Raw genomic sequence first — 26,373 nt, forward strand, 5'->3', positions numbered from 1 at the left:
AACAGTAAATTTTCCTGTCCATGAACACAGGATATTCTTCCATTTGTGTAGGTCTCTTTTGGATTCCTGTAGTAATGTTCTATAGTTTCCTTTGTACGGTTCTTTTGTTTCTTTGGTCAGTGTTTTTCTAGGTATTTTATCTTTTGTGTGGCTATTGTAAATGGTAGCATTTTCTTGATGTCTTTTTGGGGGGCTCTCATTGCTAAGATATAGTAATCTGATTGAATTATGATAATGGGCACGCTTATCTAATCCCCATTTTCAGGGAAAATGTTTTCAATTTTTCTCCAATAAGTATGAAGTTAGCCACTGAGTTTTTATACATGGCCTTTATTATCTTCAGGATTTTCCCCTTTATTCCTATTTTATTGAATGCTTTTATTAGAAATGATGGTCTGGTATTGTCAAATTCTTTTCCTCACATCTATTAATATGATCACGTGGTTCTTATTATTTGTCTTGTTAATGTGGTAGATTACATGGATTGTTTCTTGAGTGTTGAATCATCCTTGCATCCCTAGTATCAATCCCACTTGGTCATGGTAAATTACTTTTTGGTATCTTATTCGATTCTGTGCACCAAGATTTTGTTGAGAATTTTGCATCTGTATTCATGTTGGATATTGGTATGTATTTTTCTGTCACTGCGGGGTATCGAGGGGATGCTCATTTCATAGGATAGTTTGGGAGTGGGCAGTCCCTCTCTATATTGTGGAACAGGCTGTGTAGAATTAGTGACAGGTCTTCCCTAAATATTTGGTAGAAATCTGGTGCTGGGTTTTTCTTGGTTGGAAATTCTTTGTTGAATTTCTCTATTTCTTCATCTGTTATGAGTCTGTACATGGTTCTAAATACATCTTCATTAATTTGGGTAGATTGTGTATTTCTCATATTTGCCTATTTCTTCTAGATTATAAAATTTGTTGAAGTACATTCTTTTGAAGTGGTGTAATTCTTTTTATTTCATTTAGATGTATTATGATGCCACCTTTTTAATTTCTAATTGTAGATATTTGCATCATATAGATGGGTCTTATTTCTAGTCCAGTCTGCTATTATCATTGTTTTGATTGGTGCATTTGATCTACTGACATTCAGTGTCATTATTAATATGTGTAGGTTTGTTGCTGTAATTTTTTAGTGTTTGTGTTTGGTTCCTTTTCCTTGTTTTGCATGTATGTAGTTTTACTGATGTCTTTGTTCAATAAAAATTATGAAGCCGCCTCGTGTGTGTGTGCATGCATGCATATGCACACAATTGTCGCCACCCACCGGTTTCTTACACTGGCATTTTTATTTTTTATTTTAAAATTAACTAGGTATTCTACCTGCTCAAATATGCTTTTGACAATTATTGGTGACTTTTTCATTTTACTTACTGTAATTTTTGTCCTAAAACATCTATTTGCAATTTTTACCTCCAGAATTTGCAAAACCAAATATAAGTAGACTTTTTAAAAAGAAATGTCTTCATGTTCATACTTTTCTTTTTAAAATATTTTCATTTTTTTATATTCTCTACTTGTTGGGAAATTGTTTTCTTAGCGTCCTTTAGAATTTTGTTCATTGTTTTCATTCCTTCTTTGTCCATATTTTAGACAGAAGTTTAAAAGTATGTGGTAACACTAATATTTCTTCTTATAAAGACATTTTTTTCATTTTCCCTGTGAATGAGCTACAATCCTTTTTTACATGTTGTATAATTTCTTAAAATTAAAACATTGTTATTCTGAAAATGAGATTTTCCTTCCATTTCAGTGCTTGTTTTTGTTTATGTGGATTGCAGTGGTTTATGAAATGACTTCCAGAAACGATTTTTTTCACAGGCTGCATTTCTTGTTGTGTCTGTTCTCTGAAGTCATCCTGGTTCCTTTAACTTACGGTCAGTTAGTAGTGTGAGTGATTTTGAACACACACTTTAAGTTAACTTTCTGTTTATTTGGCATTTATCTGGTTGCTATGAATCATAGACTTTTAAGAATTCTGATCATTTGACACTTTTTGTTATTTTATGAGGAGGTGGTTTATTTATTTATTTTTTGAGGGATGCACTCTCAGTAGAGTTTCCTTGACTTCAGTATTGCTACTCAAGCCAATATTTCTGTTCTAATTAATCATGTGGAAAGCTTATCTTAAGAAAGCTAGATAGTTTCATATAAATGAGGTTAGTGAACCAAGTTAAAAGAATAGCATATGGCAAAGGAAGGAGCAACTAGAGGATAGATGCAGATTTCAGAATCTGCTAGCGAGAACATGATTTGCCACACTGAATGGGGAGGAATAGATTGCCTGTGGCTATTAACACCATTAGTACTGAATTTAAATCCAGTAGTCTTTTTAATGTTGGTCACTTGATTATAAATTGTATTAAATTTAAATCATAAATTTGAAAGGTCCTTAGTTTCAGTTTATTTTGACTTATGGCGTTGTATTTCAAGAAAAATAGACTCTAAGAAATACTACAAATTTACCTGAAGTATTCTGAAATGATTAAAGCAAAAAAAAATTTACAGTTCATGCTGATCAACCACCCCACCATAATCATTCTATGACACTTTTATACGAGTCTGTTATTCTATATATTATTTTGTGGTAGTACTGTCTGTGGCTACATTTTGCTGTAATATTACCTGAGTTTTGTAATCTAGTATATATTTTGGAAGCATAATTTTAGAGCTCTACATTTTACTGGGACTAGTATATGATTTTAAATAAAAAGTCAAAAGTTTGGTTTTTCATATTTGTCCTAATTATGAAATGTTCTATAGATTAACTGTTCAATGTGATTTTATAGAAAACACAGGAAATTGTGCTTATGTATTTACATTTGTATGTGCTGTAATATCACCTATACCACATGACTGTCAGTTTGTCATACTCTGGTGACTTGCACATTGCTATGACTCTGGAAGCTATGTCACCAGTGTTTTAAATGTCATCAGGGTTAACCAAAGTGAACAGGTTTAAGCACAGATTCCAGAATGAGGACAGACTATGAATAAGGAATAGGCTGTTAACTTTTTTTTTAATAAATCTTTTTATTGGGTGCTCTTACAGCTCTTCTAACAATCCATAAATCAATTGTATCAAGCATATTTGCCATCATCATTTTCAAAATATTTTCTTTCTGTTTGAGACCTTGGTATCAGCTCCTCTTTTTCCCCTCTCTCCCCGTCCCTCCCACGTCCATGGACCCCTGATAAATTACACATTTTTATTATTTCTGTATCTTACACTGATCACTGTCTCCCTTTGCCTACATACCGTTGTTTGTCCCCTTGGGGGTACGGGGAGTTAAACATCAATCATTGTGGTTGGTTTCTCCCCCTTCTCCCTCCACTTTCCCCTTACCCTCATGGTATTGCTACTCTCATTACTGTTCCTGAGGGGTTTATCTGTCTTGGATTCCATGTATCGAGAGCTCTTATCTATACCAGTGTACATTATCTGGTCTAGCTGGATTTGTAAGGTAGAACTGGGGTCATGATTGTGGGGAGGAATCATTAAAGAGCTAGAGGAATGTTGTGTGTTCCATCAGTGCTATGCTGTACCCTGACTCACTCTCTTTTGTGACCCTCTGTGAGGGAATGTCCAATTTTCTACTGATGAGCTTTGGGTCTTCACTCCATGCCCATCATTTGCATCAATATATTTGTTTGTTCTGGGGCTTCTGGTGCCTGATACCTGATCCCATCAACACCTGGTGATCACAGAAGCTGGTGCGCTTCTTCTATGTTGGCTTTGTTGCTTCCCTGCTAGATTGCTGCTTGTTTAACTTCAAGCCTTTAAGACCCCAGATGCTATATCTCTTAATAGCCAGGCACCATCAGCTTTCTTCACCACATTTGGTTATGCACCCATTTTGACTTCAGCTCTCAAGGTGGGAAGGTTAGCATCACAGAATGCCAGGCTATTAGAACAAGTGTTCTTGCATTGTTTAAATTTAGACTGTTTGATTTTAAGGAATTAGCTACTGATATCTTATGAATAGCAGTGGAATATTGCCAGATATTGAAAACCTCATGAATAACAGTGGAATATTATTATACACAGTGCTTGAAGATGAGCCTTTCATGTTTTAAGGCACTCACGATATGACTGAGGAAGAGCTGCTTCCTCAAAGTAGAGCTGATCAGCATGATGTGAAGGAAGTAAAACATTCAGCAACCTCATTTCATAATAGAACATGATGCAAAACAAGAAGTTGCTGTAAACATCTATTAACAATGGAAACTTGGAATGCATGATGTATGAAGCTATAAAATTGGATGTCATAAAAAATGAAATGGAATACATAAAGATGTATATCTAGGTATTAGCTGAAATGAACTACATTAACCATTTTAAATTTGACAGCCATGGTTTACAATACTGGAGAAAGCATCTTTAAGAAGGATGACACTGGATTTATCACAAAAGGACATTAAAAGATCTCTTTACATACAATGCTCTGTATGATAGGATAGTATCTATGTGCGTACAAGAAATCCACCTAAATACTTATTCAGATTTGTGCACCAACAACTAAAGCTCAAAACCCCTCAAACTTATGGCCATCAAGTCAATTCTGATTCATTAGTAAGCCTGGAGGACAGACTAGAACTGCCTTTGTGAGTTTGTGAGACAGTAAATTGGAGTAGAAAGTTTCATCTTCCTCCTGCTAGTGATGAATAAATTGAACAATTCTACCAATATCTTCCATCTGAAATTAATCAGACATACAATCAAGATCCATTGATAATCATACACAGTTCAAATTCGAAAATTGGAAACAAAGAGGAAGGGGCAGGAGTGGTAAAACATGGCCTTGTGAAAGAAATGGAGCTGGAGATCAAATGATAGAATTTTGCAAGACCAATGACATCTTCGTTCCAAATACCTGTGTTCAACAACATAAATAACGACAGCACATATGGACATCTCCAGATGGATAGCGCAGAAATCAAATTGACTGCATTTGTGCATATGTAGTAAGATTATGAAGATGCTCAATGTTAGTAGCCAGATTGAGGCCAGGAGTTGACTGTTGAAGAGATCATTAATTGCTCATTAAGTTAAAGTTGCCATTCACAAAAATAAAACAGAGCCACAAAAGCCAAACACAACCTTGAGTACATCCCATCTGAATTTTGAGAACATATCAAGAACAGATTTAACTCATTGAACACTAATGACAGAAGATCTGATGAGCTGTGGGATGATATCAAGAACATCATACATGAATAAAGCAAAATGTCATTTAAAGGCCAGCAAGAAAAAAGAGAAGATCAAAGTGGATGTCAAAAGAGACTGAAACTTGCAGTCGATCATAGAATAGTTCAAACAAATGAAAGAAATAATGAAGTAAAAGAGCTGAACAGAAAATTTCACAGGCAGCTCCAGAAGTCTAACTAAAGTATAATGAAATGTGCCAAGATGTAGATTTAGAAAACCAAAAAGGAAGAACACACTCAGCATATCTTAAGATGAAGTAAAAATCCATGCCTTGAGTTGCATATTAAAAGATTCTATAGGCAAAATATTGGATGATGCAGTAAGCATCAAATGAAGATGGAAAGAATACACAAGAGTCATTGTATTAAAAAGAAGTAGGCATCAGTGAACCATTTCAGGAAGCAGCATGTAGTGAAGAACCAAGGTTGCTGAAGGAAGAAGTCCACGCTTCACTGAAGGTATTAGAGAAAAACAAAGTCCCAGGAATTTACAACATTAACAGATTAAAAGATTTAATCAATTAAAAGATTTCAACACACTGATGAAGCACTAAAAGCATTTTGTTCACCTACACCAAGAAATTTGGAGGACAGTTATCTCACCAAATGACTGGAAGAGATCTATATTTGTGCTCATGCCAAAGAATGAACCCAACAAAATACAAAAATTATCAAGCAATACCATTAATATGAAGTAAATTTTGCTGAAGATCATTCATTAATAATTTTAGCAGTACATTGACAGGGAGCTGCCCAGAAATCAAGCCAGGTTCAGAAAAGGACATGGAACAAGTAATGCCATTGCTGGCATCAGTTGGATCTTGGCTGAAAGCAGAGATTGCCAGGAAAACGTTTACTTGTGTTTTATTGACTTTGAAAATGCATTTGTGTGTGGCTGTGAGTGTGGACAGCATTGAAAAAATTGGTAACTAGAATACTTAGTAGTGCTCATGTGGATCGTGAACCTGGACCAAGAGGAACTCATTCAAATAGAACAAGGGAATGCTGCATGAGTTAAACTCAGGAAAGGCGTGCATCAGTGTTGTAACCTCTCATTATACTTATTCAGTCTGGATGCTGAGAGACTGGAATGGACTATATGGGGGAGCAATTGGTATTAGGATTGGAGGAAGACTTATTAATAACCTGATAGATGATAGGTAGATAATAATCTTTTTGTTGAAAGTGAGAAAAGCATAAAGCATTTGCTTATGAAGATCAAGTATTGCAGACTACAATATGGATTATAAGTCAATATTAAACTCATCACAACTGGGTCAATAGGTAACATCAGGATAAACTGAGGAACAATTGAAGTTGTGAAGGATTTTATCTTGCTTGGACCTACAATCAGTGCTCACGAAGGAGACTAGGCAGTGTTTTGTTCTGCTCTGCATAGGTGTCTATGAGTTGGAACAGACTTGATGGCATCTAACATCAACAACAATAACAACATAATACTTCAGATATCAACAGAGAAGTTTCAAAGTGTGTACAGTATTGGTAAGGTATTAAAAATGGCACTGAAATGAAAAGAAACAACAACAAAAAGTTCTCAGTATTCCAAGAGTGTATTCTGTAGATATTCATATTTGTGTGGTTGGTTCTGTGATCTCTCGATCAACAGATATTCATAAAACCCATTGTCCATAACAGTAACCAAATGTTCGTGATAAAGAGAGACTCTTTTGGAGACTATCATATTCTACTGAGATTAAAATAACAGTGTAGATACCCACCCTGCCATTGAATCAATTCTGACATAATAGCCCTCTATAGTGTTACTAAGCCCAAAATGTTAACTGGGGAAGACAGCCTAGTCTTTATCCCTAGGAGTAGCAGGTTCTGTTGAATTGTAGACCTAGAAGTTTGCAGCCCAGTGCCTAGACTGTAGGTCCATCAGAGTTGCTTCACAATATTACCAAACCAAAATAGCAAACTCCATGCCATCGTGTTGATGCTGATTCATAGCGGCCCTAGAGGACAGGACAGAACTACCGCCGTGAGTTTCCCAGACTAAATCTCTAAGGGAATAGAAACTCTTTCATTTCTCCAGCAACAAAAGCACAGGCCATGTAAATACAATAGAAAAGATACCATTTCTCTGAGTCCTAAGATTAAAGAGATGAAAAATTAAGGGAAATAAAAACGTTTTAGATTCTGAAAGGTAATCTTAATTATGGGGATGCTGAAATAGTTACAAAAGATGACAATGAATTAAGGGAAGCATAGAACATATAAATAGCTGATAATTTATTTAGGTTATCTATAGTGAAGTTGGTAAAATTCAGAATTCTTGTGACTGTAAGGGATTCTGTATTTTAGAAAGCCTGGCTTGTTTGACTGGGATATTTATGTTTCAGCAGATTCTCACAGGTGTAAATAATGACAAAAATTTTATTATTAAGCCCTTGTTTCACAGAGTGAAAGTGTAAAGGGAAAATTGAGGATGTGCCTAAGTTTATCAGTTTATTAACAGGACTAGAAATCAGATTAATTTTTATTTATCTATGAAGATAAAAGGAAGTAAATGAAACCTTGGAACTATGCGGTTATAAGATTAATGGTATTATTAAAAAAAGTAAATAAATGAAAACTCTTGAAGTCATAGTAGGAGCTCTGGTGATGTAGTAGTTATGTGTTGGGCTGCGATCCTCTTGGTTGGCAGTTCCAAACTACCAGCAGTTCTGCAGGAGAAAGACTGGGCTTCCTACTCATGTGAACTGTTACAGAGGGGTCAGCATTGACTCCATGGTTGTGAGTTTAGTTTTTGTTTTTGTAGTTATTTTATTCTACTTGATCCCCTCGTTGGTTTTATTATTGACAGTTTGATAGCGTCTTCCTATGATCTCCCAGTCATTTTCACATTCCAAAGTTCAGTGGTCAGTTTTCATTCATTATCTTATTTAATGTACACATAAGACCAGCTTTTGAAAAGATTCCTCTTCCTCTTCACTAATTCTTTTTCACTGCTCTTCAGGCACCTTGTACTGACTTGGTATCTCTCAATTACCTTTGCTTATTCCTCTTCTCTAAATTTTAACATCTATTAATCAAAATTGAACATCTATCAGCTCTTCATCCTCTGTCCTTCCTCCAAATATTTTCTTCTTCACTCAGCCTTGCACATCTAGTTGATGCGACTCTTTTCTCTGACTGCTGAAAGCAAAAACGTTGGTGTCATCCTGAACGCTTCCATATTCCACAAATATTTGTGCACAATATAACGTCCTGTCACCTCTTTCATCCTCTGCGTACTCTAGCCATACCTGCGTCCTTGCTGTCTTTCGTTTGTTTGTCTTGGGACATTTATACTATCTCATCGCATGAAAAACCTTCAGATTTTCTTTATTTATTTTTCTAAAATATCATTCATGATTGCCTGATTTAAAATCACCATACTATTACCATTTCACAATTTCAGTCCTCCTTTCTTGCTTTCTCTATTTAACCTTAATATTAACTTTTCAGACTAAATAATTGTTGCTGATTAGATTTCTTAATATTTTCCCTCTCCCCACTTTAGAATAGATTATCCAAAATGAAGAAATTTGTTGATTTTGTTCATATATATCCCAAGAATTTTGAGTAATGCCTAGCAAGTGGAAATTATTTGTTCAGTACATGCATGCATTCTTAAGTAGTGTTGTCATTTCAGATCCAATGCTCACTATTGTACTCTAGCCATAACATATTTCCAGGATTTTTGTTATAATTTTCCTTATATCCATTACTTTGTAGTGAGAAACTAAGATTTTAATTTGTCAGATAGTACATGTTTTTTAGTAGAGTTAAGTAGCATTTTGAGTGAATACATGCACATATGCCTACACATGTAAATATAATATTCATATGTTATAAAATTGAAAATAATTTTGTAATTAAAAATACATTTGGGCATTTTGAGCCCAAAGTTACAAAAGCAACATCAATTATAAAAGCATGTCAATTATCAAGAAAATTGATGAATTTTAATGTAATGTTTAAGTGTAATGATGTTTTCCTGATTTATATAAAATAAATCTTTGGCCTAAGTTTATAACTGAAAGGATATACATAATATTAAGAAATAATTGAATTTTTAAGTTAAAAATAAGTTAAAGACAAATATTTTTTTAATATGATTATTTTCAAAGCTAGTTTAAATAGCATTAATTGCTATTATAGATCCATGATAAAATATAATATATTTTCTTAGTTTCTTCTCTAGAAACTGAAAAAGGACCCAAGCAGTGCAAAGATAAAGATTGTGAATCTACAAAAAGACTTGATAAGGTATGTTATGGGAGGCTGCATAAAAGGGAAAAATTGAGTGAATATGCTTAGTGTACAGGTAGGCTGCTTAGCTATTTATAAAACATGTAAAATACATCGGGGGCATTTAGGAAGTGCAGTGATAAAATTCACCCAGTAATCAAAGATGAATATAAAATATTTCTGTAAACTACTTTGAAACTTTGCTTATCCATAAAAGAGTTTGCAAGGGCTTTTATGAAGAATTACGAATTTTCTCATTTATTTTGCATTATTTAGTTATAGTTAATTTTAAATCATCAATTAAAAAAACAATGTATAGGTTCATGAGGGATGAAGTGTGGGGAAAGGAGGAAAGAAAATGAGGAGCTGATACCAAGGGCTCAAATAGGAAGAAAATGTTTTGAGAATGATGATGACAACAAATGTACAGATGTGCTTGACACAATGGATGTATGGATTGTGATAAGAGCTGTAAGAGCCCCCAATAAAATGATTAAAAAATAAATAAAATCATCAATCAGAATTGTACCTATGTTATTAGGCAGAATTTTGCCTATGTTTTAGCCTATGTTGTCCATCATTAAAAAGGTAAATAGCTGAAATACAGTTTTATATAATACCTACATGCTTTCTCTGTGTTTAACATGAAATTTATTCTATAATGTCCAGCTATTTCATATGGTTCTCTTTTTTATTACAGTTGACATATATTGCTCAGTACATTTATGGCAATATTTCTTATACATAACAAACATGTAATTATTAACTTTATAACACATTTTTAAGAGTTTGTAATATGAATTTAGTTACCTTTAAAAAGTTGTGAAATTTTCATTTTATAGATATAAGCATTTCGTGCTGAAATGAAAGCTCACTATTTTGGACCTATGAATTTGATAGGGAGATTAACCCTTTATTTTAGACCCAATCTAAACCCATTGTGTTAGGCCAGGTTGACTAGAGAAACAAATCCAGTTAACACTCATATATGTATAATGTACCTTGATATCAAGAAGTAATTATATTTCAAGAAAACCCAGTCCAATTCAAATTCCTAAATCCAATACTAGTCCATAGCCTCTCTTCTGACCCATGGAGCCATGGAGCCATGATTCAGAGTTCAGGAAGATCCCAGGCCAGTGGGTTCAAAGTCCTATGCATCCTAGGTTGGTGGAAACGTGGCAGGACTCCAGCAGCTCTCGGGGCCAGCAAGCAGGAAGGTGAAGGCAGAGAGAGAGGAAGTTTCCCCAGGCCCTCCTTATGAGAAGGAAATGCCCATAAGAAGGCACCATCAGGCTCTGACCTGATTGTCACATGCTGAATTCCACCCTTTTTATATATATTCAAGTTGACATAAAATAATGTAATTTCCACACCCATTGTTGATTTTGATTCATAGCAAACCTATATGATATATTTGAACTACCTCCTGATGGTTTCCAACTTTGCAAATCTGTTTTTCCCTCTCAATGCTACTTTTTATAGCTCTATGACTTACGAATAGCAATGATAATGATTGACTGCAATTCTACCATAATATGTACTATTTATCCATTACCTTTATTGTCCCATTACCCATACATGCCTACTCTGGTAACCAGCAACAAACTTTGCTCTCTATACATTTACCTTTTCTCGTCTTTTTTTGTCAGTGGGGTCATACAGTATTCATCATTTTTTGTGTGTGATTGGCTTATTTCACTAGGCACAATCGCTATTTGTCTCTCTTAACTTTTATTGTGAATTATATGAAGGTTTACAGAATGTTTCACTTATTCTACTTCTACCTTGTGTTCTCTGTTTTCATTCCTCCTTCTTTTCTAATCTCTGCAGTTGCTCCTTTGGTAAAAATGGTTGCTTTTGCTAACATAGATGTGAGGTCAGTCCCAGACCTGATGGGTGTTGGGGATCCTACTAGTTCCTATCCGACAAGTAAGCCTGGTCTTTTTTACGATTGGAGGATACTATCCGTTCTTCTGGTCTGTTAGCAGAGAGGGCATAAAGGCAATTAGCCACACATTCTATATCCTCCTCCAATTCCTGAATACTTCTTTCTCTGTAGTTCTAGGTGAATAGAAAACAATATTTATGCCTTATATTATCCCTTGTAAGTGTTTAAGATCCCAGAAAATAGAAGTACTAAAGAATAATAGCCTAATTAACTGAGATTTTCCATGAAATAATGTCCTTAAACCTCCAAACCTGTAGACCAAATCAAAGAGGAGTTTGGTTGAATGTAAACATCCTCAGCAGGACTTAAAAAAAAATTCTGTCATCGTAAATATATCTATCTGTGTTACCTTAATTAACACTCTCTTTCAGTTTTCCGTACTGTGGTGGTTTATCTATCTATCTATCTATCTATTTATTTATTTATTTTTGCTGTGATGCTGGAAGCTGTACCACTGGTATATTCCAAATGCCAGCAGCAAATTCTCTTAATGTTCTGTAATTTACTTTTCTACTTGATCGCTCTGTGTTCTAATATCTATTGTGATATTATAAACCCAGACAAAATTAATGATTAATGGTTTATTTAGGAATCTAACAAGCTATAATGCCAGCGAGAAATGCTCAGGAGAGTTGTTTAGCCAAGGTATGTTACAAAGTTCCAGGTCTGCTAACAAATGCTTCTTTGCTGTAAACCTCACTCTGAAGGCATTCAGCTCAAGATCTTTGGGTCAACAAACACAGCCTCCTGAATTTAGTTCCAGACACACCTCCTCCCAGTAATGCTCACCCTAACAGCTCTCGTGGGTCCTCAAATCCAATTTACCCGATTAGAGGCCAGAGCACAGGCTTCTGCACAAAAGCATTCAGCTTCACTGGCTCTGTGGGTTGGGAAGTCCGTCATTCTATTCTATACTCTGGATCCTGGGTCTATTACTGCTCCTCATTTGGATCCAGGAGGTTCAGTGCACGGGGATTTGGGTCCAGAGGATGTTCTCCCACTCCTGACTCTTGCTGCTAATGAGATCCCCAGCACCCCACCCCACCCCCGATTCTCATAGGGCTCATTTTATGCACAGCATGTTGACAACCCAGGGAATTGTTTTTGCAATTACTCACAGGTGAATCGTATCAATACCTCCCCCACCTTCTTACCAAACTAATGCAGGGAAAGATCATTTGGTGAGAGTTAGAGACTGCCTAGATTCTAGGCCAAACCACATTAAGTAATTCACTGACCCCGCACAAGCCTTTAAGACTCGGGCACTATTCTTTCTGATATCTGTACACCATCTGGTTTCTTCACCATACTTTGCTATAGCATCCATATCTTCAGTGATCTCTTCAAGAGAGTGAGAATCAAGTAGGTCCTTAGCTTAAGAACTAATTGTTCTTAAATTGGAGCTAAAATTAAGTGTGATTCTTAAATACATGCAGTTACCTATGGTTTATATATGTCTCTCTGGTTCACTTTAGAGACAAGATTATCATTTAATGATAGAGAATATTATAAAGCATCTCCCTGGGGCATAATGGTGATTCCTTGGTAGTGTTATTAATATAGTCAGTGATACAGAATTTAAAACAATGTGGTGAAAAGAAAATTTTAAATATATTGGCCTAGTTTTCGGAGTGAAATATATGAACAGTTGACTTGTACACTAGTGTATAGCACATGGCCTACATCACCAAGGGTTGGATAGAAATAAGGTCAAAAGTGAGGTGTCAACTAATTCCACATGGAAAAACCACAGTCTGTGTGATTCAAGGATTGTAAATAATAAAACTCAAATCCATGGTTTTAGAATGGTATTAGAGTTTAAATTCTGAACACCTCTAATTTTGCAGAAGGCTACGGATGACAGTAGAAGCCCAAAATCCAATGCAGGGTCCCTTCATAGAGCAGGGGTCCTCAAACTACAGCCCGTGGGCCACATGTGGCCCACTGAGGACATTTATCCAGTCCGCCGGGTGTTTTTCCTCCGTTTGTTTTTTTACTCAAAATAAGATATGTGCAGTGTGCATAGGAATTTGTTCATAGTTTTTTTAAAACTATAATCTGGTCCTCCAACAGGTCTGAGGGACAGTGAACTGGCCCCTGTTTAAAAAGTTTGAGGACCCCTGGATTAAGGTCTTTGGTGGGAGTTAGAACCTTTGCCAAGAAGAACCACATTAACAAATTTACTACCCTCTACACAAGCCTTTAAGACCTAAGATGCTATCCTTTCTGATGGCCAGGCATCATCTGATTTCTTCATCAAGCTTTGCTATAGAACTTGTATCTTTAGTGATCTCATCATGAGGGTAGGTATCAAGCAAGACCGTGTCATAAGAACTAAATGTTTTTAGAATAATGTTAGGATTAAAGTGAGTTCAAAATTCATTCATATATCTATGTATATAGGTCCTCAGTTCACTTTAGAGACATCTTTAGAGACATAATATTATAAATATTCCCCGTGGGGCATATAGTATCGATTGGTATTATCACTTACTTAGCTAATGGCAAATAACTTAAAACACTGTTGAGGAAAGGAAGGTATATACATGTATAGGACTTTTTAAACAAAAAATACATGGATTGTTAATATGTAGAGATTAAAAGCTTAAGTGACTGGACATTATTTACACAAAATGAGGATTGGAGATAGAACAAAACTTCAGTTATGCTCATTCACAAAAGCAGAACTATGACTGCTGGACTAAGTCATGTCATATAAAAATCAAAGAGAAAATAGCTAATATATGACAATCGAGTTGCCATTCATTGGGCACCTTCAAAGCAAGAGATTTCAATCCAAATTCTATGACTTCCAAAAGTTCTTCTCCCTCTAGACCAGTGGTTCTCAACCTTCCTAAAGTTCTTTAATACAGATCCTCATGTTGTGGTGACTCCCCCAACCATAAAATTACTTTTGTTGCTACTTCATAACTATAATTTTGCTACTGTTATGAATTGGCCGGCCCCTGTGAAAGGGTCATTTGACCCCCAAAGGAGTCACAGCCGACAGATTGAGAACCACTGTGCTAGGCCCTAGAGTCTATCTAGGGCATTTCAGCCTTTAGCCTGAGGAATTATATCTGTTCCCTTTAATCTTCTACAGGTGTGTTTATGATAAAATCTAGTTCTCTGAATGGAGCTTCCAAATCAGATCCTTCTAGTGTGATCTATGAAGGATGTTGGGCTCTTTGAAAAGACAGTCTAAAGGCCTGAATTATCAAGGACTGGGTAGAAACTAGGTAAAAACTGCCCAATTAGGAACATAATACTGGGCTTATTCTCCAATAGGGGGGCTGTACAGTTAATGGTAAGCATTTTTTCAATGATAGGCTGCTCCACTTAGTGTACTTACCAAGAGAAATGTTATTGCCTTCTCTGATACAGAAATGACCTCCACCCCTACCACTTGACTTGGATTTCCAATAACATTCACGAATCACTCTTGTAAGAGTGTCTGTTGATTTGTAGTGATTGCAGGGCTGATTGATTTTCTTCTTTTTTTAAAATCATTTTATTAGGGCTCATGCAACTCTTATCAAAATCCATACGTACATCAGTTGTGTAAAGCACATTTGTACATTCATTGCCCTCATCATTCTCAAAACATTTGCTCTCCACTTAAGCCCCTGGCAGGTCTTCATTTTCTCCCCTGATTGATTTTCTTCTGATCCCTTATCATGAGAAACTGTCCTAGCTGTGTTGAGTCCCCATCTCTCCTGTGGAAGATAAATAAGGGGTGATAAATGGTTCATAAACACTAGACAGGAACATTACCTCATTGTCTAGGAGAGTGGATTAGAAGGTTAGATGACTTGAGACCAAAAGCCTACATTTTTCTTGATGTTTATTTCCCCTTATGGTAGTGGTCTCATACAATATTTGTCCTCCTGTAATTGACTAATATCACTCAGCATAATGTTTTTTTATGTCCATCCATGTCATGAGGTGTTTCATGGTTTCATTTCTGTTTTTTATTTGCATATTTTCCATTGTATGTATGTTTGAGTTTCTTTTCCTTTTTGCTTTTATTTTTCATTTTATTATTTTTAAACCAATTTATTGGCACATAATCAACATCATACAATTCAATAGTTCAGTCATATCAAGAAAGATTGTACAATCATTACCACAATTAATTTTAGAACATTTGCTTCTTTTTTGTACTTGTTATTAGCTCCCCATTTCCCCCCAATGTCCTCTGCCATACTCCCAAGAAGCCATTGATCCAGTACTGTCTCTATTGATTTACCCATCCTGTATTTCATATGCAGAAAAATATACACACACACAAACTACAGCAATAACAAAGCAAAACAGAGGAAACGCCAATCAAAAAGAAAGTAGAAAACAACAGCAACAACAAAAAAGAAGGTAGAAAATATTGAAAAACTAGAACAAATTTTAAATGGGTCAAAAGGGAGATCAAATGATAAGGTGTTAAATTTTAACCTAACTACATCTGCATGAATCCATTTTACGATGCACTCTGCATGATAGCAAGGCTTTTCACATCCCTAGTCTATGGTCACTGGAGGCTTAATCCAAGTCTATTTTCCTTCACTTAAAAAAAACCAACAACTTTAAATGGGTAAAACTGTAGAACAAATGATAGTACATTTTCACCTAACTATATCTACTACAGTGGACTTTACAATGCTCTGTCTGATACGAAGGCTATTTACAGCCCTTGACTATGATCTGAGAGGGTTCATTGGAAGCTCTGAATAATAGCATATTCTATTCCTGTAGGATGTGGTGTTAATATTCTATGTTGTTTTCTCTGTGTTAGTTATATCCTGTTGATTGATTATGATTATTAGATCTTATTATTATTTCAGTTATTTGGTGTAATTGAATACGATTTCCTGAAATAGAGTGTGAGGTTGAAGTTTCTTGTTATAATTGTGGAGCTTTCTGTTTTAGTGCTATCAATTTTCATTTTATGTATTCCTTGTTGATTAGTGCTTTTATCATTCTGTGCTTTCTTTAACTGTTTATAATAGTTTTCTTTGATGTCAAATATTAGGAACCCTTAAAAAGTTCATGGAAAAGCCTCATCTTGTAATTAATTGTTTTCATGAACCTTTTGAATTACCCTTGTGTACTTTTATCAGATATTAATACTGTCACTTATTTTTATTAATATTTAAATGATAGACCTTTTTACATATTTTAATTGACAAGCTACCTATGGCATTAAAGTTCAAGGGATTATCTTATAATTAGCAGAGTTGTTCGTTCATTTATTCCTTTGTTTTAATCCACTCTTCCAATTTCTCTCTTTGGTTGGTGTATTTAGGTTGCTTATTTGATATATTATTACTTTTAGATAATTAGATAGCTATTTATTAGTAGTTCTGTCTGACATTTTAATACTTATGTTATGCTTTTCTTCCTGGTTCTCCTTCCTCTATATCTCCTTTTGATTTCTAATAGTGTTTGAATTTATCTCTTTGTATAGTTTCCTTATTTTTAGCTTTTACATAATTCTATTGCTTTGTCTTAAAGCCCATTCCCACTTTACTAATGAACCCTTCTAGTGACTGTGTTTTAAATCTGTTTTGTATCTATAATTCAACAACATCCATTTGGTTCTTTTTAAAGGAAGTTTTAGTCCTTTGCTAATATTAATTTATTTCATTTGTTCTAGAGAATTATAATTGATTGTGTAAAGATTATAATGACAGCTGATTTACAATGTTTGTCAGGTGATTTTACTATCTGATTGAACTTTGTGTTTTTATCAATAGTGTTTTCTTATTTAGATTGTAATTTTTCTTGTTCTTTGCATGATGAATAATTTTAAATTGCATTCTAGATTTTTTGCCTATTATGCTAGGAGATGTGGGGTCCTGGTTAATTCTTTTATATAAGTAGGTATCCAGTCACCTACTTTAATGTTAGCTAGGAGGTAGTTGTAATGCTCTAGTATTTGGACCCTTTGATGTGGTATTTGTATCTCTTCGTTTTCTGTTGCTGCTCTGACTCCCACCATCACTATTGGTGTTTCCAAAGGGGCAGAAAGGTGTTTTTCCTGACTGTGCTACTGGCTGCCTCTTAAAGGACAGATGCAGTGGCATCTCTGTACTGTATACATGATCCTGCGCACACTTATTCCCCTGAGTCTTAGGTTTGGGGGAGTGGAGAGGCTTCCCAGGTTATAAAGTTTATGTGATTGTGCCCCTCTCTCTGATTCAGCAGCAGAGATATAGTCTTCAATCCCTTGCAAATCAAGACACATCATATACTGGGATGTTGATTATGTCTGAGTGTCATTATATAGTTCTCCTCACTCACCCTGGTATTTCTAGCCAGAGAAAGAGACTGTCAAACAGTCAGGGTAGACACATAATACTTCTCACACTACTGAGTCCTAGAAGTAGGCTTCTATTTCATTTTCTGGCCACCTTTCCTTCTGTCTCTGCATTGGGGAGGGGTGTCTTTGGGTTCTAGAGATCAAGGCATTTTTGTCCTGTATTCCTCATTGTGATTGGGTTTCTTTTAGTGTTCTACACAGCCACTTCTGTCTCTAGGGGCAGAAGGAAAGTCTCAGGTTTGTTATGTCTGGGTCTCTCTTGTCAGATTTAGCAGCCCTCCTTAGTGTATCTCACTGAAAAGAAAAGGCTTAGGAAGAGTAAAAAGGAGATTGTCTCCTTTGTCTGGTTAATTTTGGAGGGGCTCCCACCAGTCCTCTTTCCAGTGATGTTGGGCTCACTGGAGCCACCCATTCAATCTTCAGGAGGAATTGTTGCTATGCCAAGATAGATCTACACCAAATCTAGGTCGACATATGTTCTGTTGGTTTGAGGATGCAACAAGCCTTTTGAGGAAATGGCCTGGGCGCCCCATTTGATTTCCTCCAGCTCCCCAGGCTGACTGTCACAAGGCAGAGGTCAGACATTCCTGCATTCTTCATCCCTTTTTACCATAGTTTGACATCATCTGCCCCTTCCACAGCACTCTATGACAGAAGCTGGGTTTCATAATTCCTTGCATGGCCACCCAGAAGCCACAGGCAATGCTTCACTATTGTAGTGTTTACTAGCGAAGTTAATAGGTGTCAATTCATGTGAGAAATGCTCAGGATACAGTTTATTTCAGACCAGTGATTTTTTTTGCTGCGCGCCCACAGGCAGGCCTCTCTCTGGCCCTTAGCCTCGTGGTCTGGCCTCTGCCCTGCTTGGGCAACGTTACACATCATTGTTGTGGCTGCAAATAAATCCCCCCAAACATGTTATTCTACCATAAGCCTCCGTATCCAGACACTCAGCCCCATCTCCATGAGTCAGCAAAATCCAACTCTCTCAATTAGTGCCCAGAAGCATCTTACTCCACCAGCCAGCCTCCTACCCCAAAGCACTCAGCTGTATGTGCTTCGTGAGCTGGGATTAGCACCACTCTGTCTCATGCTATATGACACTTGGTTCTGGTATTTCAGCTACTCTGCCACTCATTTGCTGCCACATTTGTCTCCTGAATCAAAGAGTTTCAGAAAGCAGGACTCTTGGGTCCAAAGTTCCGCTTCTGCTGTTAGTGAAATCCCACCTTCTTGCTTCTGAAATTGCTCATTTCATTCCCAGCAGGATGGCAAGCACAATTAACCCTGTTAACCACCTCATGATTATATGAATCATATAATTCAGTTTATTCCTCCACTTTCTTGCCCAGACCCATCAAGAAAACAAAGATCAGTGTAACAAAGGCTATGGCTAGAAGAGACATATTAAATAATTCAATGCATTTTACCTTGCTTCTATATTCTTCCTCCATTTCACCATCTATCCACTTCTCAAAATTTCCTTTGGTTGTCTCTTGTGCCATTTCCAGGATTTACAGTTATACTCAGTAAAAGGAAGAATGGAAATAAGGATCTACATAATCTTTTCCAGATGTCACTTTTAATTTTTTTTCAAATCAGAAAATATGTACAATATGTTACACAATTTATATGGAGGCATTATAGTAATTATTCTTATTTTTTATCTTTGGAATAAGTATTTTAGCATATACTTCACATATAATACAATTTAATTGTTCAATAATATTAAGAAGATGTGTACAATTATTACCACAATCAACTTCAGAACATTTTCTTTCACTCATTGTTTTTAGCTCCCCATTTTCCCTATCCTCCTCTGCCATGCCCCTAGGTAATTATCAATCAGGTACCGTCTCTATAGATCTACCTATAGTGGATTTCATATACGGGCAATCATACAAAATACAAACAGAAAGGAAGCAAACAAACAAAACTCTTAGCAATAGTGACCAAACAAAGCGTTGAAAAACCTCAATCAAATAGAAAGTAGAAAATATTAAAAATGGAAACAACTTAAAAATGGGTCAAAAGGGAGATAAAATAATAAGGTATACATTTTAACATAACTATATCTGCCATAATCAACTTTAAAATGCTTTCTGCCTGACAGCAAGGCTATTCTACATGCCTCCATTATGGTTAGAGACTGAAACTACATGGGGATCCTGCAAATGCATTTTGGGTTTCCACTGCTATCCTTAGCCTTCTGCAAACTGGGTGTTCACAATTTAAACTATGATACCATTCGCTCCATTGGATATGGGTGTTAGTTACAATCCTTGGATCACACAGGCTGGTGTGCTTCTTCCATGTGGACTTCTTGATGCCTCACTTAGATAGCTGTTTGTTAAAAGATAAGACTTTAAGACCCCAAATGCTATTCTCTCTGATAGCTGTCAGCATCTTCACCATGCTTTCCTGCTCTATTTATTACTTAATTATTATTAGATTAGGGCTAGAGTTATGTGTGAGCCCAAAATCCATTCGTATACCTAAAGTTTATATATATATCTTGTTCACTTAAGAGACAGCATTATCATTTTATGATAGAGATCATTATAAATACCCCCCGGGGCACAAGGTAATTCTATAGATGTATCATTAATTTAGCCAATGATATAGAATTTGAAACACTGTTGAGAAAAACAAATTATACAAGTATAGGGTGGCTTTAGACTGCAATATATTAATTGCTATAGTATACAGATTAAATACTTTAGTGGTTGGACACTATTTACACAAACAATGAAGGTTGGTGATAGGGAAAACCTTTTAGTAACACTCATTCACAAAGACAAAATCATACCTACCAGATGTAATAAGAAAGCAAGGAGGGGACTAAAGTAGTAAATATATGGTAATCCAAGGCCAGCAATCATTGGGCCCCATCAAGAAGGGAGTCTGAAACAAAGTCCGATGAGTATCAATTCATAACCTTGGGGTAGTAGTCATCTACTTCTTCTCGCACTAAGGAGTTTCAGCCTGAAGTCCAAAGAGGTATGTCAGTGCCGTACATGCGCTACAGATGAGTTTGAGGTAAAGCTTAGTTCACTTAGTGGAGTTTACATATCACAGCCTTCTGGTGTAGCCTCTAAAGGAGGTTATGTGACACAAAAGGACAGAGTCTGAAATTCCAATAGTCTTTAGCAGCAGCATGAGTCCTCAAGGGCTTGAGATCAGCTAGGTCAAAAGTATGCATAAGAACATAGTATCAGGCATGTTCTGCCCTTGTGTTCTATATAAGTATTGTTAAGCTTTCTCTCTCTCTCTCTCTCTTTCCTGATGGGAGGTTGCTCTTCCAAGTTTACCCTCCAACAGAAATGTAATTATATCCTCTGAAACTTGGGTCATCCTCTCGCCCCATGTGGACTGGAGTTTCCAGGATGGGTTATTTATTATTCTTGCAGGAATGTCAGATAATTTGGGGTGACCTGAGCACAATGGTGTACAGCATCAACTGAATACCCTTTTCCCTCTCTCCCCATCTTGAGATACCATACCCCACCTAAGGTGGGGTGGTCTCTATTGAAATGGTTTCTGAGATGTACGTTTAAAGGCAGTGATAGGTAGCAAACTGGATTAGAAAATTACAGGACTTGAGAGCAGAAGTCTTCCTTCATGGTGTATATAACCTAAAAGAAAATATTCTTTTGAGATTGACTAACTTCAGTCAGCATAATATTTTTTTTCAGGTCCATGCTCATAATGAGGTGGTTTCATCGCTGTTGTTTGAGATGTATAAGATTCCTTTGTGAGCATGTACCAGAGTTTCTTTATCTATTTGTCTACAGATGAACATTTAAGATATTTCCAGCTTCTTACTATTGTGAACTGTGCTGCAGCGAACATGGGGACAGCATGTCTATTACTGTTCTGTCTCTTATTTCTTTGAGGTCTACGTCCAGCAAAGGTGTTGGCGTTTCTATTCCTAGTTGTCTTAGGTATCACCATATCACTTTCCCCAATGGTTGCATGTATTTACCAACATGTAGCCCAGCAACAGTGTATAAGGGTCCTAACTTCTTCATACCCTCTCCAGAATTGGCTTCCCCTCTGTTTGTACTATTGTGGGATATAAAGTGATATTGCATTGTTTGAATTCGCATCTCCCTGATGGCTAGTAATTGTGAGCTTTTCCTCATGTATTTGTTCGCCATTCTAGTATCCTCTTTTGTGCATTGTCTATTCATGTCTTTGCCCATCTTTTAATTGGATTATTTTTTATTGAGGTATTGCAGAATTCTATAGATTTTAGTAATTAGTCTCTTGTCTATTGTATCACTGTTAACAATTTTTTCTAGTCCTTTAGCTCTCCTTTTACATTTTTGTTAAAGTATGCTGATGAGCCAAAGTGTTTTATTTTTAATAAGTCCTAGTAATCTATTTTGCCTTCAGTGTGAGCTTCTTTCATTATATTTGGTAGTTCATGAATGCTCTGCAATAGGCCCTTAAGTTTGTTCCAATTTTCTCATTAATGATCATTATAACTCTGGTGTTTACATTTAGGTCCCCAATTCATCTTGATTTAGATTTTGTGCGTCAGAGGCGGTATAGATCCTGTTTCATTCTTGTGCAGATGGAGATACAATTTTTCCAGCACTATTTGTTAGGAGGATGTCCCTTTCCCATTTAATGGGTTTTTTTTCTCCTTCATTGGAAATCAGTTTCCTGAAGGTGGATGCTTTTATTTCTAGGTTTTCTATCCTATTTTATTCTCTGTTTCTATCATTATATCAGTACTAGGATGTTTTAACTACTGTGACTGTGTAGTAAGTGTTGAAGTTGGGTAGTTCAAGGCTTCCTACTTTCTTCTTTTGATAAGTTCTTTGCTTACACTGGGCCTTTTCCCTCTCCATATGAAATTCATAATTTTTTTTTAACATTTTTAAAAAATGAAGTTGGGATGTTGATCAAAATTGCACTGCATTTGTAGATTGCTTTAGGTAGTATTGACATTTTCACAATATTGACTCTTCCTATCCTTGAACACAGGAAAGTTATGTAAGTCTCTCTTAATTTCTTATAACAATATTTCATAGTTTTCATTGTACAGATCTTTTGTTTCTTTGGTTAGGGTTATTCCTTCTTATTTCAACTTTTGTTTGACTCTTGTAAATGGATTGTTTTCTTGATTTCTTTTTGGAACTCTCTTCACCGGTATGTAGGAATCAGATTGGTTTCTACTTGTTAATCTTGTGTCTTGCTACTTTTCCAAATTCCTCAATTATTTCCAGTATTCTTTCCGTGGAGTCCTTGCTGTTCTCTCTATGCAAATTAATAGGGTTTGTAAATATGGAGTGCTTCAGTTATTCTTTTCCCAGTTGTATTCCCTTGATTTATTTTTGTTGTCTAATGGTTCTGGCCAAGACTGCCAGCACAATGTTGAATAAGAGTAGAGAGAATGGACACCCTTGTCTGACTCCTGTTTTCAGGGGAAATATTTTCAGTTTTTTCCCCATTGAGTGTGATATTGGCCATTGGATTTCTGTTTATGGCCTTTATTATCTACAGTAATTTCCCTTTGATTTTATTGAGTGTTTTTATTAAAATTGGTGTTACATATTGTCAAGTGGTTTTTCTGCATCTATTGCTTTGCTCATGTGGTTCTTATTATTTGTTTTATTTAGGTTGTGGCTCATATTGATTATTTATCGAATGATGAACTGTCTTTGCATCCCATGTATGAATACTACTTGATCATGATGAATTGTTTTTTGATATGTTGTGAGATTCTGTTAGACAGAATGTTGTTGTGAATTTTTACATTGATGTCCGTGAGGGACATTGACCTAAAATGTTCTCTTTGTGGGTTCTTTGCCTGGCTTTGGGATCAGGGTGATGCTTGTTTCATAGAGTAAGTTTGGGAGTTTGCTGCCTCTTTCTGTATTCTGGAACAGTCTGCATGGAATGAGTGGCACCTCTTCCCTGAATACTTGGGAGAACCCCCTTGTGCTGTGCTTTTCTTGGTTGGAGGTTTCCTACTGTCCTTTTCTAGCTCTTCTTTTGTTATGCTTCTTTTGACGTTTTCTACACATATCTGTGTTACTTTAGGTAAATGGTGTATTTTTATTTATTTGTCCATTTCTTATTACCCAATTTATTGGAATATATTCTTTTCTAGTGATGCATTTTTTATTTCATTTGTATCTGTTATGATGTACCCCTTTGCATCTTCTCTTTCTTTTCATCAATTAAGTTTGGCAGCAGCGTGTCAATTTTGTTAATCCTTTAAAAAAAAAGTCTTGTCTTTTTTATTTTTCTAGTTTTTCTGTTTTTCAATCCAATTATTCCCACTCTAATTATTATTATTATTTTCTTCTGTTGTTAGAGGGTCTATGTTGTTGCCCTTCTTTTAGTAGTTGGAGGTGTTGTCTATTTTTTCTTGTGTGCATTGATTATTATAAATTTCTTGTTGATAACTGCATTATCTGTGTCCCCAAGGCTTTGGCATGATATGTTCTTGTTCTAATTAATTTCAATTAACTTCTTAATTTCATCCCTTATTTGATTTATTGTCCAGTTATGAATATGTTGTTCAGTCTCCATATATTTGTCTTTATGCTCCTGTTCTTTCTAGAATTGATTTCTAGTTTTATATCATTTTTCATTTGTTGTGATCTGACTTGTGTCCTAACATGTGATCTATTCTAGAGTATGTACCTGTGTACTGGAGAAGGATATATACTGTGTGGTTGTTGGGTAGAGTGCTTTGGATATGTTTATATGGGATTGAGCTGGTTGGTTGTGTTGTTGAACTCTTCTGGTTCTTTATTGAGTTTTCCTCTCATGATCTGTCTGTGTGTTGAAGAGCAGTGTGTTGAAATCTCCAACTATTATTGTCTAGCTGTTTATTTCTGTTTTCAAGTCTGTGGGTATTAGATTGATGTATTTCAAAAGTTTATATATGTTTATCAAGGGTATATGTTATTTTAAACAGTATGTAGAGCCCATTTTTGTCTCATTAATTTATTTTCTTTGAAGTCTATTTTTTCAGATATTAATGTTGCCATACTTGCCTTTTTATGGTTGCATTGACTTGGTAGATATTTTTTGCCATCCTTTCATTTTTAATCTATTTTTGCCTCAGTTTAATGTGTCTCTTGTACACAGCCTATTGGTGAGTCGGATTTTCTAATCCAGCCTGTGACTCGCTGTTTTTAGATTTGTGCATTGAATTTATTTACATTCAGTGCCTTTGTGTGGGTTTGTTGCTGTCATTTTGCTGTTTGGTTTCTTTGCTTCCACTTTTGCTTCTTGTTGATTTATTCGTGTATTTGTTCATCTTCTATTTTTGAGTGCTGCTTTCATCCCTTATTGGTATTGTGTTGGTTTCTGGGTGGTGCTGTCTGATACTCTCAGGTTTGTCTGCTGTTGTTTTTGATTCGTTGCCCATAGTGACCCAGTTATTATTTATTTTTCTAATGCTGGTCTTATTTTTATGAATTTCCTAATTTTTCTCATTGCCTGGAAATGTCTTTATTTCTCCCTAAATTTGAGAGATAGTTTTGCTGAATATAGGATTCTTGGTAGGCAATGTTTTTCTTTGTAAATTTTATTTATGTCACTCAATTGTCTTCTGGCCTACTGAGTTTCTGCTGAGGAGGCCAAGCTTATTTTAATTGGTTTTCCTTTGAAAGGTGACTGTTCTTTTTTCTGTAGCTGCCCTCAGGATTCTCCCATTAACGTTGAAATTGGAGAGTTTAATGACGATGTGTTATGTTATTTTTTCTGTTGGGATCTAGCTTATTTTGGATTCTCTCAGCTTCTTGAATAGTTTTTTTATCCTCCTTGGTGATATTGGGGAAATTTCCTTCCATGATTGTTTTGTACTATTTTATCTTTAGATTTTTTTGTTTCTTCTTGTTCTAGGATCCTGAATAAATACAGTTTGTTTGTTTGTTTGTTTGTTTTTATCTTTGATAGCTTCCTACAACATTCTCAAGCTTTCTTTTGATTGCGTTTTGTTGATGGTTTTCTTATTGATTGCAGTCAGGGGTTTATTTTCCTGTTTCTTCTTCTTCTTTTTTTTTTTAGCTCACTGATTAAATTTTCTTTATCTTTCCCTCTAAATCTTGCGTTATTAATATGTTGTCTAATTCTGTGATCTTATGGTTATCTTCCAGGATACCCTTTAGTCTAAGGATTTTAGTTTTGCATTTTCTTCTGTTGTCTCATGAGTGTCCTTCAAATCTCTAGAAAGGACCAGAATATCATCATTCTGAATTCTGTTTCTGATTGTTCCACGGCCTCTTCTTCAAAGTTTTCCACTGGGTTCAAATGATTTTGGGGTTGTTTCCATTTTATCGTTATCATTTACTACTGTTTCCCTGTCATCGTAGTACAACTCTTCGTGGCTAAGCTGCTGGGTGGTATAGAGGTAGTTGGCTCTGCCTAGTGATGTGGGAGAAGTCTACTAAAGTTGAAAAGCATACCACGGTGAAATGGAGCAAGGGGATAGAGATAAGTAAGATTGGAAAGTGGTGGGAAAGAAAAGAGAAATAAAATAAAAGTTATGATAATAATGATCATTAGCTGTCTAGATAGCCAAACAAACTTGTAAAATTATTGGTAAATACATTTTAAGAAATGTAATCAGAATTAATATATATGATGTAGACACATGTCATGAGGAA

The 26,373-nt window shown here is 35.7% G+C and overlaps 1 protein-coding gene across 1 annotated transcript in view; it reads left to right on the forward strand.

The window, feature by feature from the left end:
• Positions 1-26,373, forward strand: part of LOC101664570 (zona pellucida binding protein) — a 129,446-nt gene that overhangs the window by 51,801 nt on the left and 51,272 nt on the right. Inside the window, exon 6 of the mRNA XM_004708055.2 lies at positions 9,412-9,488. Within this exon, the coding sequence (XP_004708112.1) occupies positions 9,412-9,488 (77 nt within the window). The remainder of the gene's footprint in view (positions 1-9,411; positions 9,489-26,373) is intronic.

The sequence above is a fragment of the Echinops telfairi genome, unplaced genomic scaffold (genome assembly GCF_000313985.2).
Source record: "Echinops telfairi isolate 266 unplaced genomic scaffold, ASM31398v2 ScPeMD7_7;HRSCAF=31, whole genome shotgun sequence".
In the NCBI taxonomy this organism is placed as follows: domain Eukaryota; kingdom Metazoa; phylum Chordata; class Mammalia; order Afrosoricida; family Tenrecidae; genus Echinops; species Echinops telfairi.